Source organism: Brassica napus, chromosome A8, assembly GCF_020379485.1.
Source record: "Brassica napus cultivar Da-Ae chromosome A8, Da-Ae, whole genome shotgun sequence".
In the NCBI taxonomy this organism is placed as follows: Eukaryota; Viridiplantae; Streptophyta; class Magnoliopsida; order Brassicales; family Brassicaceae; genus Brassica; species Brassica napus.
Genome location: NC_063441.1, coordinates 5,542,389 through 5,561,837, shown reverse-complemented (window position 1 = coordinate 5,561,837; position 19,449 = coordinate 5,542,389). Strand labels below are relative to the sequence as shown.

The 19,449-nt window shown below is 34.4% G+C and overlaps 1 protein-coding gene across 1 annotated transcript; it reads right to left on the bottom strand.

Moving 5' to 3' along the window:
- Positions 1–4,483: 4,483 nt before the first annotated feature.
- On the bottom strand, positions 4,484–5,856 carry LOC106423616 (tetratricopeptide repeat protein 33). Its single transcript, XM_048737683.1, has 5 exons — positions 5,580–5,856; positions 5,340–5,478; positions 5,216–5,247; positions 4,926–5,012; positions 4,484–4,811 (listed from the first exon to the last, which is right to left on the bottom strand). The coding sequence occupies exons 1-5, from the start codon at positions 5,787–5,789 to the stop codon at positions 4,674–4,676; spliced, it is 606 nt and encodes a 201-aa protein (XP_048593640.1). The 5' UTR covers positions 5,790–5,856; the 3' UTR covers positions 4,484–4,673.
- Between the last annotated feature and the right edge of the window lie 13,593 nt (positions 5,857–19,449).

Below are 19,449 nucleotides of genomic sequence, written 5' to 3'. Positions count from 1 at the left end.
CGAGCAGAGGTACCAGAGAAATCAGAGAACTTCTTCTGGAATGTAAGCGTTTTCGATCCTGTAGAGATGAGCGAATGGGTAGTCCGGGTGAATTCCCATAGGTGAAATAAGATGATTATGGGTTCCGTATTTTGACAGGATGATGGATTGATAGAAGAAAATCTTGTTGCGGAAGTGCTCATGTAGGGTTTTTCTGTCGATAAGCGAAAAAACTTCAAAGAACATGGCAGAAGACTTGAGAAAAACTTATATCCAAAGAACCGATACATAAAAGTGGAAGAGCTTCAAAGTTTTTTTTTTTGTTGCTAAATTGTAAATATCATATAAATGAAAGAAAGATTTTGCAATCTTAAGTTTGAGCCATTTTGGCAAAAAAAAAATAAAAACAAGATGGATCACCAATTTAACCTACAAGAACCTATTTATCTCAACCACATGGACATAAGAGATCTAAAATGCTTCCTGCCTTTCCTTGTTGAGATAATGTTTCTCAACTCCTTATCAATGCAGTAGAAGATTGAAGCAGGAGAGAGTGAGATGTGATTGTGTATCAGGTTGTTTCTTTGCTTCCATAAATGGAAAATCGTAGCTTGAGAAGCTAGTTTCCTAAGAAGCTTTAGCTCTGGCGTCGCAGCTGCTCGGATCCAAGATAGTAATTCGGACCAGTCCGAGAAGCTCGCCAAAGGGGGGTGGCATCTGCTGAAGACACACTCCAGACATCCTGGGTGTATTCACATCTCAGGAACAGGTGATCCCTTGTCTCCACATCTCTTGAACATAACGGGCAGTCCGTTGTCACCGTCATTCCCTATGAAGCAAGCTTGTTTCGCGTTGGTAATCTATCATAGTTTGCAACCCACATCGTAAAGGAATGCTTGGGAACTGCCCCTTTGAACCAGACCACATCGCACCAGTCTACCTCCTCCTGCCTTGGTCTGAGCATCTCCCACATGGTTGATAACCTGAAAGAGCGAGAAGGTGTATCACCAGCAACCCATTCATATATATCATCAATGTCAGGGTTAAGAGGAAGAGAAATAGTTGTAATATGAGTGTGAAGTTCCACTTCCTGATCCGATCTTGGATGTGGCAGAGACCAAGAGGAACCTTGAATGGCATCAGCAACTATAGCTTCTCTTCTAATACGAAGATCTCTCGGGCCCGAGGGGCCAATAAATTCGATCAGCTGGCCCAAAGGTGACCATACATCGAACCAAAACCTAGCAGTCTGCCCATTTCCTAGAGAGATTTTGCAGAACCGAAGCGCTAGCGGGCGAAGCTTGAGAAGTCTCTTCCAAGCCCACAAATCAGTGGGAGAAGGCTGAGTGGTCCAGAAACAATTATCTTGTAAGTGCTTATACCAGTGTCATTCTGCCCAGAGGAAAAGAGCTTTAGACAACAAGATCCATATGAATTTCAAACATAACACCTTGTTCCAGACAGTGAAGTTCCGAAGTCCCAAACCTCCCTCTTGCTTAGGCAAGCAAACTGTTGACCAAGCTATTTTTGCAATAGCCTCAAAGTTCATACCACAAAGAGCTGGTAATTACATCAGTCCAACCATGTCGGAACAAAAGTCATTCATTGGATCTTCAAAAGCATCAAAAGAAAATCTATAATAGCACAACAAAAAAACATTCATTCCAGAGAGACTTAGAGCAAAGGTCTACAAGAATTCCAAAAATCACCAAAGTCGACTTATCTTTTCGGTCAACCATCCATTTAGAACTCCAGAGTTAAGCGTGCTTGGACTGGAGTAGTGGACAGATGAGCGATCTATCGGAAAGTGATTCGCGATACCGTGCAAGTGAGGCCAAAGCACGGGGAAAGGTCATGTGTTGATTGGAGGGTTAGTAAACAATGATTTTGAGCTTTCGAAAAAATTAACGCACCGTCCATCATATGGGATGGTGCCACGGGCCGAGAGAACGGACGTGGGTGGTCCATTAGTCGTGGACGGGACAGACCGTTATAGTCTCCTTGTCAGAGCGCCTGGCCAAATCTTAAGAAGCATGAACACCCCAAATCTTAACCAGCTAGAAACTGCACTGCAAACACCATACAAAACAAAGGATCAATAGACAACCAAAAGCTACATCAAATATCCAAACTTACCACCGAGAAACCCAAAACACGAACGGGTTCATCATGGGTCTGGGGCAATCCAGATTTCTGGAACATTTCATTCATTATCTCTTTTAGAGTTGATTTTATCGTTCAACAACTCCAATAGATTTTGGTGAATAAAGAGCAGTAGTTTGATGGATTATTGCATATCTTTACAAAACTGATGATGTGATCCTGATCAGCTTCGTCCTCAAGGACATGAAGTCAATGCAGTAAGGAGCTAGGCAATCGATCATGGAAAAACCTAATGGGCTTACTGGAGAGCTTATTGGCATGATCCATGAGGTACTAGACCAAGAAAAGGCTATGGGCCTTGATGCGGTCTTAATCAAGCATGAACTGACTTTGGACAACCATGGATGACCATTGAGAAACCTCCTTGATCAGGAAATGGGCTTGACAAACCTGGATGAACAGAAAATGAGTGGTTAAGCATACATGATCGAGAAATATACTGGTCTAGCTGAAATATTGGAGAAATAGTTTGGAAATATAAGATAAAGATCCAGACCTGGAAATGAAGCAACAAGAGAATTTTCATAAACCAAAGTGGCTTGAAGAACAACTTGGTCGGACCCGATTTAAAGTGGAACGAGCCCAACAAAGAGTTGGTTGAAAAAAATATTTAATGGTCCAAAAAATGGAAGGACAAATCAGTTTGGTTTATGATTGACCTATCCACAACGATTATGGTCTATTTTAAGTGTATTTGGTTTTATTATTTATGTAAACCCATTAGGATTAGGATTTGGGCTTTCTAAACCCATTAGGAGTTAGTTTGGTTATCTTAAAACAATTAGAAATATGATAAGGAATATGTTTTCTTTAAACCACTTTGGTTTTTTTTTTTGTCGGAGATTTATTTAGATATTACAATTATGAGAAAGATTACAAAGACGATTCGATAACCGACAATACTACCTGCCTTACGAGGATCTACGTCTAACTGCATCATTTGAGCCGTCCTATGAAGATCACGCCTGACTGGATTTACTTGCACCATGTTGAGAAACCCTTGTAAGCCTTTCTTCCGTAATCGCATAATTGTTGAATAAATCGTTTGCTCCGGGAATTGAAACCTGGATTTCCTGTGCAATTTGCAAAAAATTAGTGTTCTGGATTTCCTCATAATTGGTTTATGATTAGTGTTCTTAGCCTAGAAATTATAAGCATCAGCAGCACATCCATGTATCTTCAACTACACTTTTATCAATATACTTTCTTTTTGGTGCAAACCAATCTTGAGACGACATTGTCTCATTCGTTCACAAGTGGCGAACGTGTTCTATATAACACTAAGGAAGAGTTAAACCTTATGTGATCCATCCTAAAAATCAAGCACGATGCCCCCTGTATCTAAGGAGTAGCATAAACAACCTCTGAGCAATCAACTCGAAGGCGAAAATAATATTAACATAGATATGTAGAAATAAAATGATTTAGAAAATGTTTAAGATTTAAAATTATTTAAAAGATACATACTTATGTTAAGATCCGCGCTTTGAGCATAATAAATATTTTATATTTTATATTTATTTATTTTTTATGTTTTTCTGCATATTATGAAATAATAAAATAATAATTATATATTAAATAATTAAAAAATCAGTTACTATTATGTTATAAATTGGCATCTGCATATAAATCAAACGACCGTTCTTGTTTATTCGCAATCATTTTAGGATAAATAAATCGAAACAATTAATCTTACCTATCATATATAATATATAATTAAATTTAAATGGTATTAACATAGATATGTAGTATACTTTTAATATAGATATTTATTAAATGAAGTTTCTACTTATATGATTTTATGATTATTTGCATATCTGTGTAACAAAATTTTACTAAATATTCTTCTAAACGGAGCTGACACTTTGAAAGAATAAGGAGAGCCTTTACAATCCATTAAGTGAAGGATTGTAATAGAAACAACCATGGCTGTATATATAGTTCATTGTCTCTAAAAAGATTAGTCCATCTTCCTAACTTTCATGACTTCCTAATATTGATTTGTCTCTACAAATTTGTGTTCGTTTTGGTAATTTCCAGATTAAATCCTTTAATCAAAAGTGTCTTGTGATGTGCTTGCAATCTGCTCGACTTTGTAATGAACTAATTTTCTTCGTATTTTAAGAACTATTTACAATATCTTCTGGCTGGAAGTCAAGGACAGATCAAAGGACGTGATCATATGCAGAGGAAAGAACATGTGTACACATACCCGGTGGTTAGGGAAGCAGCTGTGGGAGAGAATCCGTGTGCGTTTGTGAGTTTGAAGTATCATGATGAGGCTGTCTGAAAGATAGGTAAGGGAGTTTTTTACAAGACGAAGCTGCCAAACTCCAAAGTATATGGTTCCAAGGAATGTGTGTTTTTTTTTCAGGACCACCTTCAAAAGTACTTATACTGGAAAGATTCAGAAGTTTCTTCAGACAAATGGCTTTTAAGTCTTTGCCTTGACGAAGAACAATCTTCTATTTGTTGTTCTTATTACACTGTACAAGTTCTACTCTATGCCTAAAGTACAAGTCCCTGGTTCATTAGTTTGGCTCTATTTTCTTGTCGCCGACCACAAAACGTTTAGCGTCAGTGTCCTGTCCTGATGTCTGAAGCTGTTCTCTCTTCTTTATTAGTTGTTTTGCAGCTTGTAAATCCTCTTTTGCCTCTTTGGATTCCGCCTGTTGAAATAGGTAACAATGCATGAGTAATAGCATGTCCTCAAGATCTCTATGTGTGACTTAAAGAGAGTGAAAAACATTTGAACTTAATCTCAATTTTTCTGTGGAACTCACATTGATGGATAATGCGGTTTCAAAACTGCTGATAGCACTGTCAGGCTCTCCAAAATTGAGTTGTGCTCTTCCAAGAGTAGTCCACGCCTAACCAAAAGGAGTTCAACCATACAAATAAGTGATCTGATTTCTTCAACAAAGCTTCCAACATCCATATAATCAAATCTTATACAGAATCAATAGAACGAGCATAGCAGATCCACCACTAGTTACAAGTAGCTTTCTTTTGCGTTGTTTTCGTACTTATAAAGAAACAATATATGATATAAGACTAGAGAGTCTTAAAGTACCTCAGCCCACGATGGATCTAACTCAGTAGATCCTGTGAAGAATGAAAATCATAGCAAACTGTTAAGTCTGTTACAAGGGTTCTTGGCCAACAGTAAGTCTATATAAAGGGCTTGGAGGCATTACGTGTAGCAGCCATGAGTGCTTTCCATGGATCACCAATCTCAAGAAAGACTTGAGCTTTTTGTTCATGAATGATAGCATTTTGAGGCCCGATATTAAGAGCAGCTTCCCATTTCCCTAGAGCCTCCTCGTATCTTCCTTCCTTCATTAGCAAAAAATTCACAATAGAGATAACGATATCAGCATGTTCTTGCTTCAGAACAAAACAAGTGATGTTAATCAAGAAGACATATCGAAACATACCTCAGCGAGCTTGTCTCCTTGTGCTCTAAACGAATCTGCGAGCTTCTTCGCTTCGAGATCGAGTCTCCCATCATTTTCTACGACCTCTAAATCATCTTCTAGGCGCTGAGATTTGGTCTCTGGAGCTTCCTTCTCGAAAGGAACATCGAGGATGTTCGGTAAAGCTACACGAGATCGTTTCTTAGGGTTCTTGTTCCACGTTAGCTTCATCTTCTTCTTCTTCACAATCTCGCTCTCTGTTCAACCCTCTCAGATGGTCCGAAGAATATATTTAGACATGATTTCGCGGGCCGGATATTAATTAGCCCAAGGAGAAAAATAACCGGCTTGGTGTTCGGGTTTACGGGTATGGATGGTTTTAGATTGGTTTTATCCTTGGTGTTCGGGTTTACGGGTATGGATGGTTTTAGATTGGTTTTATCCGGTTTAAGTTTAAGGGCATCTCTAACCCCACATTCCTCTATCTTATACTCTATCTGTTCCTAAAAGATCCATGTTTTAGAAAAAAAATTATTTCAAAAAAATACATTTTTTACATTTTCAATACATTAATTAATAAAAAATTGTACTTTTCAAAAAATACAATTGTGTTTAATAAAATCTCATTGGTTAAAAGTTATTGGAAATAGTTAATTAAGAAAAAAAAAATATTGGATAATACAATTTTATATATTTTTTTAATAAGTGTGAAAAAACTATAACATGGATCTTTTAGGAACAAATGAAGTATATTAAAACAGAAGTCATGACTTTGTTCATGTGTGATTTTTTTATTTGGACCATCCTCTAGAAAATTTATCAAATTTTACATAACTTAATCATCATATCTTTTAATATCTTTATTTTTATTTAAAATACAAATAAATATTGTTTAAGAAAATTCTAAGAAAACCTTTTCAAAATCAGGATAAAATTTATTTTCGAAAATTAATTAACTTAAATTTATTTTTGATTGATGAACGAAAATTAAAATCATATAAATATTTTAATTATTTTTAGTGATAATAACCACTTAAATTGATTAATTTTCAAAATACATTTTATAAAGTGGTAGAAAGAAATATCCTTTATGTTTCAAATAAAAATATTTACTACAAAATTAGTTTGTAAGTACAATATATTATAGTTTCTCTTTTAAAAATATTTTTTGTTGTTCTTAACAGTATCTCAAAATATTGTTTATATATTATGTAGGTACAATTTATTTAACTTCCATATATAAATTTCAAATTTAGAAATAAAACCAGAAATTATGTTGGTAAGTTCCATATATTCACTAAAGCTAATAATATAAAATCTTTGTAACTACTTTAATAATGATATAGTTTAATTTTAAATATAATTATTATTATGCATTGATATATATATATATATATATCCAATTATCGTTATAAAATAAAAAATAAAATTTTATTTTAAATATTTTACAATAATAATAAATCATGTTGAAATAAATTATTATATTGAAATAAACATGATAAATTATATTAAATTGATTTTCATAAATATAAATATTTAAAAGTTCAGTATTGTTAAAAGTTCAGTATTATTCTTTTAGGGTAAATAAATCAAAACAATCAATCTTATCTATCATATATAATATACAATTAAATTTAAATGATATTAACATAGATATATAGTATACTTTTAATATGAATATTTATTAAATGAGGTTTCAACTTATATGATTTTATGATTATTTGCATATTTGTGTAACAAAATTTTACACCAATTATTTTGTTTTTAATGTGGAATGTTTTGGTTTCAGTAATTTATAATCATTTAGAACAAACAAGGGGAAATTACATGTTTACCACTTTCATGGTACCACTTTTCATTTTTACCACCACTAATGAGACATTTTCAAAAATATTTTCTTCATTAAGTGGCAAAAGACTCTTATGCCCTTGTTATTTATATATATAATAAATCATTATTTAAATAAAAATAAAAATAAAAAAAAAACCGAAAAATAAAAAGAAAAGTAAAAAAGAAAAATAAAAATAAAAATAAAAAAATGTAAATTTTTTTTTATGTTTTCGAATTATACTTTTTCAGATTCTAACTTTTTTATAAAAATTTTTTTTTGAATTTTTTTTTTTGAATTTTGTTTTTTTATTTTTTTTTCAAATTTCTTTTTGAAAAAGCAAAATTATATTTGAAACTATTTTTTAAAATTTTTTATATATATTTTAAGTAATTATATATTTATTGGAATCATAAATTTCACATTCCAAAAACCATACCCCACCCATCAACTCTAAACCCTAAGTGTAGATTAGTTAACCAAAAGAGTATAATTGTATTTTACCTTTCATTAAAAGTTAGGGTAAAAGTGGTTAGTGTAAACATGAAAAGTGGTACTATGAATGTGGTATTTATGGCAATTTCCCAAGAAACAATGATGATTTTAAAATTAAAATATTTACTTTTCAATATATGTTCAACGCAGATATCAAAATATAAAAATGTGTTTTAATATATATATATATATATATATATATATATATATATATATATTAACATAAACACCTATTAAAAAAAAATTATATATTCATATGATTTTATAATCATTATATCTTATTATAGAACAAAAATTTAAACCTTGATCACAAAAGTTTATGTGAGACTTTTAAGAGCTTTAGTAATTTATACTCGTTTTGAAAAATTCAAAATACAACATATGCAAAAAAAAAATCTAAATTTTTATTCTATGATTAATGTAATTGTGTAATTTATTTTCATAATAAATAATTAAACAAAAATGATAGAAAATATACAGATTGTTAGCAAATCTTTATTATTTAAAATCATTAATTGCGTTATATATCTTAATCACATTAAATAATTCCGTTGGTTTTATTTAAGAAAAAAATATATAATAAGGGAAATTGTCGATAATAGCATCTTTTGAGTTTTTGTCTCAAAAATAGCACTAGAAGGAGAAAGTCACAAAAATGACATTCATTAAAGGATCCCTAATACCCTTGGTTTAAAATTAAATAAACAAACAAAAATAAATAAAAACAAATAAAAAAATGAAAAAAAGAAATTTTTTTATAGTTTCAGATTATATGTTTTCAGATTCGAAATTTTTTATATTTTCTTTTTGAAACTTTTTTTTTTGAATTTTTTTTTGAATTTCTTTTTCAAATTTTCTTTTTATAATTCAAAAATACTTTTTGAAACTGTTTTTAAATTTTTATTTTTCATTTTTAGTATTTATTTTTAATTTTATAAAATTTTAAACCCTAATTCCAAAACTCTATCCTTTAACTCTAAACCCTAAGGTTTGGATTAATTAACCTAAGGAGTATAAGTGTATATTTATCTCTTTAATGAAACCTATTTTTGTGACTTTGAGCCTTGAGTACTAGTTTGGAAACAAAAACTTGGTTTGGTGCTATCCTAGTCTTTTTCTCATATAATAATTTCAATTTGATAAATGAATGGTTTATAATGGACATAATATATAATATAACATTCATTAACAATTTAATTTTGGACTAACAAAATTCTTAATTGATTCTCAATCTGCCGTGTAAGCAAAATTAACATTCCAATTACGTGACAACTCAGCATGACACTTTTTTAATTAATACAAACTACATGTTATAACTTTTAAAATGTTTCTCTATTAATATATAGGGGATTATATATATAATTTGTATTTTAAAAATTAAACGTGTAATAAATTTAAATAACTAATTTAATCAACCTAAAATTAGACAAAATTAACCTAACTTTACATTACAAATCATAAATACTCTGACGACCTAATTTTAACTACAAACCTAATTAATCTAGCCACCTAGTTTTAGTTACAACCTAACTAGCTAATCTTAGATCTACCGAACTAAATTAATTACATTCTTATTAAAAAGCAAAAAATTATGGCAGAGGGATAGCGATACGAAGTGCCTAATAATGAAGTCACAATTGATCAAAGAAAAAACTGAAGTCACTATAAATCATAACGATTTGGTTTTTCGCTTTTTACTTGTAAACCTGAGCTAAATTTATTATATTGGCTTATTTCATTGTTGATATTTAACATCTACGGAATTCAAATTCCAAACTTGATTTTTTTTTTCTTGGAGAAAATATTCCAAACTAGATTTCTATTGTAATAACATTACAGATGTATAGCTGATACTAGATTAAATATTTAGATTTGATAGATGATTATATGGTATTAGATGAGTATCATGACTAAGCATTAATTACTGTCCAGTTGAGGTTTACAGCAAAGTATGAATTTAGGGTTTTTTTTCAATGAATTTAGGGGTTTAACTCCACGTTTTATAATATTACTAGGTGACCGGTCCGTACCCTGTGCGGGCATAAGAAAATTTAAACTATGGAATAAATATTATATAATTTTTAGAAGTAACAGATTTTACAACATAGTACCACCGTCTTTGGGAGAATTCATCAGTCATGGAAAAAAGCTGGTAGTCAATATTTGAGATGGACGAGAGGGAACACAGTAACGTCAGTATGAAGAGGCAGATATTGTGTGTATATATAATTGCAACGTCACAAAATATTTTATGAATAAAATATTTTATGTGTTTAAGAAGATATTTCATTAAAAAAAATGGAATAAATAGTGAAAAGAGAAATATTAATACTTTAAAGAATGAAAAGAGAATTTTTGTATTTTAAGACCTTGGGTGTCTCCTATATATACAGTCGATTTATTCTCATATTAATGATTTTAATATTTTGCATAATAAATAATAAAATCGTTTAAAGAAAGATATTAAATGTGTATTGTCAAAAAATGATTTACATATGATATGATTTTAACTTGCGCAAGTAATCCATATTAGAAAGGTAAGTTATTAAAAACAAACAACCTAATTAGAAACATTAAAATATTTTGTAAGCAATATAATAAATATGATATCAACATGCGCAAGTTTACCGTTTGAATAGTAAGGAAAATTTTTAATATTTGTCTTAATTCTAAATCTTGCCCAAGGGTAAACTAAATCGATAAAATTTAATGATTTCAACTTGCGCAAGTAATCCATATTGTGAATAAGTGATTTGCATATTTAATGATTTCAACTTGCGCAAGTAATCTATATTAGAAAGGTAAGTTATTAAAAACAAATTTTGTCAATAAGTTATTTGCATATTTAATGATTTCAACTTGCGCAAGTAATCCATTTTAAAAAGGTAAGTTATTACAAACAACCTAATTAGTAGGGGTGAGCACTTTACCCGATATCCGAAGTGGCACCCGAACCCGATCCGGAAAACCCGAACTGAAATCCGAACCGAAGTAGCAAAATACCCGAACGGGTATTGAATAAGGAGAGATTGGATACCCGAACCCGAACGGATAATACCCTAACCCGAATGGATATCCGAAGATAACCGAACATATGTATAATTAACCTTATATTTCTAGTTTACATCTCTCATTTTATATAAAATATTTATATTGATACTACACATACTTTAAGTTCATATGATATACATACAATTACGAATAAAATGATTTGCTACTCACTTAAAATGCATGTCAAGTTTTTTATTTAAAAAATTAACAAAAAGTTACATCCAAAATTTTTAAAAAATAACTAAAATAATGACTTTTTAGTTTTAAAATGTTATGTCCAAATCTATTAACTATTTAATCTATTAAAAATAAAAAATTAGTTAACTGAAAGTTATATATTTTAAATATAAGAAACTTGAGAAATGAAAATTTTAATTTTTTTTTTCAAAATCTAAATATCCGAACCAGATCCGAAATAACCGAATCCGAACTAAAAATATCCGAACCCGACCCGAAGTACAGAAATACCCGAACGGGTTCTACACCTCTATACCGAAATACCCAAAAATCCAAAATACCCGACCCGAACCCGAACGGGTACCCAAGGCTATACTAAGTCGATAATTATTATCCCCTAGCTATATATGGGCTTAACGAAATCGACAATAGTTTTGGACTTGTCTACATAAGCGATTGATTAAATAAATGAAAAATAAAAATTCAAAAAAACCAGCCAATAGAATTATAACGTTTTTCCTGAGAAGCTCTATATGAGTGCCACCTCAGCAGAAATCACTAAAGTGACTTCACTTTTAATATATAGGGGGATAACTATGTAATAATCCACGCTGTGTGCAGAGAGAAATAATTGATTAGATTATTTATATTATCATATAATAATAGATGTGTCATATAACCTTTTCAAGGGATGGCATTCAGATATCCGTTCGGATTAAGTTCATCTATTTGGATTTTGATTTTAGAGTTGAAAATTTAAATATAATTCGAATATTTATAAATTTTGATTTGAATTTTGATTGGATTTGGTTCGAATCATTACAAGTTCGGTTCAGAGTCGAGTTCGGGTACCTATTTTAATTATGTAATTTTTTTAAAAAAAATCCAAATATACTTAATTCTCAAAATCCAAAAATAAAAATAATATAAAACATACAATTTTGAATAATTTAAGACTAAATACTTAAATTTACAATAAAAAATAGTTCAATATACATATATAGATGGAGCTAAATGTTTTTTTGTCAACCATATATTAGACCACTAAAGGGCCAAATATTACAAGTGGATACAAAGCCATTTAACCTAATTTTTAAACGTGATCGTTTAAGGGGACGACTGGTTTTCCCACTATCACCCGCAAACGCAGCTTTTGCAGTTGGTAGCGGTTGTCGGCGGTTTGCAACAATCACTCAAATCGCTTTAAACCGCTTCAAACCGCTCCGAATCTCATAAATTCAAAAGCTGGTTCCAGCTAGCGTTTGCGGTTGCTGACGGTTGCGGAAGGGTAATTTTTTTTTTCTTTTTTTTAAACAATATATATACAAAAGTAAAAATATTTAATAAAAATTTTAAAATTGAAATTATGAAAATATTAAAATATATCTATTATATTTTAATTAATATTATAAAAGTTTATAATAAAAACAATTTCAATAAATTTTCAAAAAATTAAAATTATAACTTTCTAAATATAAATTTTATATTTATTATAGTTTTATGATTTTTGATATTTTTTTAATTATATTAAATGTAAATATTGTTAATTTATTTGACTGTTACCGTATTTGGAAGTTAACCAGTCATAAGTGTCACGCAAACGCACCAATTTTTAACCGCAGTACGAGTCGTACAAATCTCTTAAAACCGCTAGAAACCGCAACCCCCCGTATCCACAAACTCTCACAACCGCAACCGCTGCGTTTGAACCAGTCAGACCCTAAGTATCCTCATACAGCTGTTATGTATCTCAGGGTTTGGAGCTCGGATCATCGTCCGGTCCTAGCGGATATTCTCAGAAAACCAGTGAGAAAAATAAAGAAATTCAAATTTGATAAACTTTGGTTGGATAACGAAGAATTAAGGCAAGTCATTCTGGAAGGATGGAAGTCAGAGGATCTACCTCCTGAAGCGGACATAATGGAACATATTGCAAGTTGTCGAAAAGCTTTGAGCCAATGGAAGAGACAAAACATAGTGAACTCAGAAAAGTTAGTAGAGGAGCTTAAGGAAAAGGTAGAGGATCTTTATTCGAATGATGATGCCACGTCCGAGGAAATAAGAGATGCTCTAAAGGAATTATCTACTTCTCTTAAGGTACAAGAGATGTTTTGGAGACAGAAGAGTAGGGTTCTCTGGTTTAGAGAAGGTGATAGAAACTCAAAATATTTCCATGCGCTGGTAAAGCAAAGAAGAGCAAGGAATAGGATCACACAACTCCTCGATGAAAATGGACATGTGGTAGAGGATGAGGAAGAATTAGTAGCCATTGCTACTAGCTATTTTAGGCAAATATTTGAGTCTTCTAACCCAGAGGATATAGCTGACCTCTATCAGAGGTCTCAACGACGATTACTGGTGCAATAAATGAGGATCTTACAGCACCAATAACCGAATCGGAGGTTAAATTAGCGCTTTTCGCGATGCATCCATAAAACGCTCCAAGCGCAGATGGAATGACAGCCCTCTTCTACCCGAAGTTTTGGTATATTGTCAAAGAAGATCTAACTCGTATGGTTAACCAGTTTCTTTTTGAGGGAGCAATGGTGCATGGGCTAAATGATACAAATATCTGCCTAATCTCCAAGACGACCAAACCAAATGAGATGTCCAGGTTCCGGCATATTAGTTTATGTAACGTCAGCTATAAAATAATATCTAAGGTCTTATGCCAAATATTAAAGAAGGTTCTTCCGCAGCGGATTTCTGAAACCCAGTCAGCCTTTGTTGCTGGAAGACAGATCACATATAATATCATGATAGCACAAGAGATGTTTCACGCGCTGAGAACCAAGCCAGGTGGAAGAGTTACGAGACTGGCCATAAAAACAGATATGAGCAAAGCATAAGATATGATGGAGTGGTCATTCATTGAGGCTGTCATGCGGAAGATGGGTTTCTCAGAAATTTGGATTGATTGGATTATGAGATGCATCACCTCAGTCAAATATAAAGTTCTCATGAATGGAGAACCAAGGGGAAATATAGTTCCAGGAAGAGGTTTACGTCAAGGAGATCCTCTGTCTCCTTTCATATTTATTCTATGCATGGAAGCGCTCGTTAGCCTTCTTAATCATGCAGAGAACCAAGGAAAGATAACGGGGATGCGAGTCGCACGTGCTAGCCCCTCGGTATCACACCTTCTCTTTGCTGATGATAGCATTTTCTTCTGTAAGGCGGAGCCCCGTGGATGTAAAGAAGTAATGAAAGTAGTCAGAAAATATGGGAAAGCATCAGGTGAATACATTAACTTTGATAAATCATCTTTACTCTTTGGTAAGAGGATTCCAGCGAATGATCGTCAACTGATTAAAGATACACTTGGTATACAAATGAAGGGGGAATGGGAACTTACTTAGGAATCCCAGAAGATATTAGTGGCTCCAAGTGCAAGCTATTCGCTTTCTTAAAAGATAAGTTACTACATAGAGTCAATGGTTGGACTGGTAGATGGCTATCCAAATGAGGAAAGGAAGTGTTAATTAAGTCCATTTTGCTGGCCCTTCCAACTTATGTCATGTTCAGCTTCTTGCTTCCTTTAGAGATATGTGAGAACCTTGCAAGTGCCATCGCACAATTCTGGTGGAGCATAAATCCACCAAAACGAGGAATCCACTGGGCTAAGTAGGAAAAGATGTGCGCACCTAGAGAAGAGGGAGGAATTTGTTTCCGTATGATCCATGAATTCAATCTTGCTCTTTTAACGAAGCAGCTTTGGCGTCTTGTATAATTTCCAGACTCATTAGTGGCGAGAGTACTTCGAGGAAAATATTATCGCCTGAGTTCGCCTTTTGCAAATTGGCGCTGTGGATAACCCATCTTATGTGTTGACAAGTATTATAGCGGCTAGGAAGCTATTACTTTTGGATATCAGGAACAAAGTTCATTCAGGATATGAAATTAATGTCTGGCAGGATCCATGGATTCCATCAACACCAGCAAGGCCGGCTAGGTCAAGGGTCCCAATAGTAAATCCAAAGATGACATTAAGTAGTCTTATCAATTCTGAACTAAAGGAGTGGGATGCTCGATTACTGGAACAGTATGTTGATCAAGAGGATATACCGATGATTGAAAGTTTGGCCACAAGCCATACTAATCGAAGTGATAACTTCTGCTGGAACTACACCAAAAGTGGTCAATATACAGTCAAATCTGGATATTGGGTAGCCACAAATATACTGACAGATGATGAGGAACAAGAAATGCTACAGCCCAGTATAACCAAACTTCAAGCCTTTGATTGGAAAGTGAATGCACCACAAAAGATTTGCCATCTTATATGGCAATTGATTTCATGGCAAGTAGCGGCCACAAGGATTCTGGTACGTCGGAATATGCGATGTGGTAACTACTGCCCAAGATGTGGAGAGCCAGAAGAAACTGTTACTCATGCGATTTTTGAATGCCCACCGGCCTTACAAGCATGGGCATTATCATCAACACCGTCAAACTCTCAAACTTTCCCTATCTCAAGTATCTATGCAAACATGGACTACCTATTTTGGAGGAAGAATAGTATTATGGAACTAGAAGAGGATAGAGACCCTTATCCTTGGATAATTTGGTACATTTGGAAGGCTAGAAATGACATGCTATTCAGAGGTATAGATAGGGACCCATTGGAGCTAATCAGGTATGCAGAGAGTGAGTGTCAGGCCTGGTACAATGCAAAGGATACCATATATGTTCCTCCACAGGCGCAAATTGTTGAAGAAACACAAGCTTTAAGCTTGGGTAATATTTGTATGGTGGATGGTTCTTGGACCTCCACTGCTCATTTCAGTGGAATTGGATGCGTTTGGAAGGATAACATGGGGAAGATCCAACTTATGGGGACACGGAACTTAAAGAGGCGTGAGACATCACTACACTCGGAACTGGAAGCGCTAAAATGGGCAATGGAGAGCATGCTACAACATTCGACCTGTCAGAGATTTGGGACAGACTCCAAGGACTGATTGCAATGATTGCGGATCCACAAGCTTGGCCAAACTTCACAACTGAGCTGGAAGTCATCCAAATTCTCTAGATGTGTTTTCCGGAATTTAAGATCATCTATATCCTAAGGGTGCAAAATAGAATTGCTGATTCACTCGCTAGGAATGCTCGTTATTTTCATAGACCTCTTTGTTTTATTGGTTGTTCTATTCCGGTTTGGTTGCCCAGACCACCTCAAGTTTGATAGAATAGCCGTTTGTTGGCACAAAAAAAATGATCATTTTTATTAGTTCTATTAATTATTATTATATCTATTTTAATAATTTGATATTTTAAATGTTACAATTTTACCAATCATATAACTGCATTATAATTTATATAACATACTGATTTTACCACATACTACTTCGGTAGCCTACTCCTATTGTTTCTACCAATCAAGGCCTTACATTTTTTATTGGTCTAGTTTTGTTACTATTATAAATAAAATTTAATAAATCTAAAAGGACTGGCTATAGTAATATTACATACATATAATATGTTTGTCAAGTCAATTTAATTTGCATTTCAATTATATGACAAAAATTAACTTTTGTCAAACCGATAAATATAAATTTCAATAATAAGATACAAAAAACTATTACATTCTAATATATTTATCTTATATATTTAATATAAATAATAATTAAATTAATGTCCATGTACTCTCTGGTTAATCTCTAATTTTTGTTAATTATCTAGCCTCACACCGGCCGCCCAACTCACGCCTACCGTAATTCCGAACATTGGATTTTCCCATTCTTTGCTAACTCAATACAAAAAGAGATCAGATGTGTATATTTCAAGGAAATTTATATTGTTACTCATCTACAATAATATTTTTTTGGGAAATTTGGTGAAATTACAAAAAAAAAAGAAACCAAAATTGAATTTCTAGAAAGAGAGCAGAGAAAGATAAAAATAGAATGGAAGAGGATTTTTGTTACGGTTTAATTTAGGGTTCTTTCATATAGAGTGCAGCGTCCTATGGCCAAGGTAGAAGGTTAAGGATGTCAGGATGCTGAGACTTAACCTTATGAGAGACAGAAGTCAGCTAGGAAGAGTAAGACGGTAGCTGGACGAAGTGAACGAGTAGCTCGACCAGCTCAACGAAGCTAGGTTCAGTTCACTCCAGCTCAGCCAGTACTAAGTCAGCTCCACTAGCTGGACTACTAGGTCACTCAGCTGGGTCAGATGGGAGCCAACTCATCTCAGCTAGACGGACTGTTCGGGTTTCGGGCCGATGGTCCGGGTCAGTGGCGGGACGTGAGGTCCGGCCAAGAGGCCATGGGCTGTTAGGTCTTTGGACAAGGCCGTGGGCTAAGTCCAGAAGGCTTGGAGAATGGTTTGGGCTTATGTACGACCCAAACCCAATCGGTTTAGGCGATGGGATGCAAGTGGCCGAGAGGGCACAACCCTTGGCCGAAGGTGCCCATTCGCTACAAGTCATGCATGTCCGTGGGGCAAGGCTCACCCCTTCGTTTTCTATAAATATGGGGTCCCCTCTGTCGATTTGATTATCCAATTCCAGAGTAAAAATACTCAGAGAAATCATAGAGAGAGAGAGAAAGAGAGAGAGTTACGGCCAAGAGAAAGGCCGAGTGTGGTGGTGTTTGGTTCCAGCGACTCTGATCGTTTTGGGAACTGACTCCGATAAAGAATGGGAGATCAAGACAAGGATAAGAACATGGAGAACCCATACGTGGTTCAGAAGGTATGTGATGGGCCGTGGCTCCATCAATCCGAACGGACGGTCCTTGTGATTGCACTGCGGCACTGGTCGGTTCATTAGTCCCATCTGATTCTCCTTATCTGTTTCAATCCATTCTCTTCTCTTCTTTCTGGATATACACGAAAAGTTGTGATGGTTGTGTCCAAGGGATGTGATAGAACCCAGATCGAGCATCAACTGGTTCGGATCATGGACACGGCCCAAGGAGTTATTTTCCAACCAACTCAACAAGTTAAGACTGATGGTCGAGCTAGAATCCACTTTGGACGAGGTGGACGAAGTGTCACTTACTTGGATGAGCTGAGTGAGCTAAGTGACACTAGCTTGGAGCTGAATGAGCTAAGTGACACTGAAGATGGAGCTGGTTTAGTTGCTGAGCGAAATGGGCATTTTTCAGCCCACAGAGAAATTCATAACAAATTCAACTTGGGTTTGTTTTACTCCAAATTCGACCAGGCCGTTGGTGATGGTCTTCTGCCCATTTGCATCAAGAAATATCAGAAAAAGGAGTCAAAGTCGTGGTCATATCAAGGGGCATTCAACAACACACTTATTTCTAGTCAAAAGTCTTAATCTTTGTTTATGTTTTCTAAGTTTCTAGTTTTCTACAGAACTCTTAAGTCTTTCTTTGACTCATTGTACTATAAATATGTAAACTCTTCCATGAATAAAATCAGTCGATGTTTTGAGTTTATTTTTGTTTCTTCTCTGAGTGAGAGAGAGAGAGTTCTTTAGCTAGTTCATTGGCGTGAACCGGCATGTTGATTTGGTGGTCAGCCAATTCATCTTTGTGTGTTGTTTGGTGGTTAGCCAACACATTCATTCTTTCTTTGGTGGTTAGCCTTAGATCGTGGAAATCAAGAGCCATTTCACATCTCTTGACGATCCTTTCATTCCATTTAAGTTTCAAAAGTGTCATTTGCCTTTTCGGATCATATCTAACACCCAGCTAAAGTGATCCTCCAATTTTAGGGTTCTTCAGGATGCGTCCCAAGGCTTAGGCCGATCATAACCAAACCGCTAACCTAGACGCTGGTCGGTTAGGCGGATGGTTCGAATCACACCATAGATTGGGCGGTTGGTCTCAACGGTTGGGAATGTCTCAAAAGGCACGAGTTGCCAAAGGTTGTGAGTTGCCAAAGAGTGTAAGTGACCAAAAGGTACGAGATGCCCAAAGGTTACGAACATCAAGAGGTACGAGGACCAAGAGGTACCAAAGACCGAAGGGGTGCATTTTCCAAACGGTGTCTGTTGATGCAGGTTATCTCCAATCCTTATGGATCAGTCTATGACTTGTTAAGTCAATACAAGTACACGGTTTATATAAGCCAGGGTATGAGTCGCAAGGTCTGACCGGTTGCTAAGCCTTCTGGATTGGGCTTGAGGCTTACTCGGCCATATGGATCCAGGCCCAAGGCCGGATCAGGTAAGGAAGTCCGTTGGGCCTTCGAGCCGGACTTCATTGGCTGGTCAAACCTAGATTCTGTTCGGATAGACGGACTGGTCTTTGGGGCGATCCAGATCTGTTCGTGTGTCTGATTTATGATTTTGGAACTGTTTATCTGTTCTAGGGCATGGGTGGTTGGTTAATTGACTTAGGATATGGTAGACAAGTTCATACTATCTGT

What these genes read in the sequence shown, in the direction of transcription:
- LOC106423616 (XM_048737683.1), bottom strand. Translation starts at nt 5,789, where the DNA reads ATGAAGCTAACGTGGAACAAGAACCCTAAGAAACGATCTCGTGTAGCT. An exon ending in AAGGAGACAAGCTCGCTGAG is followed by an intron (nt 5,479 to 5,579) that starts GTATGTTTCGAT and finishes TTGCTAATGAAG; the next exon opens with GAAGGAAGATACGAGGAGGC. An exon ending in AGCACTCATGGCTGCTACAC is followed by an intron (nt 5,248 to 5,339) that starts GTAATGCCTCCA and finishes CATTCTTCACAG; the next exon opens with GATCTACTGAGTTAGATCCA.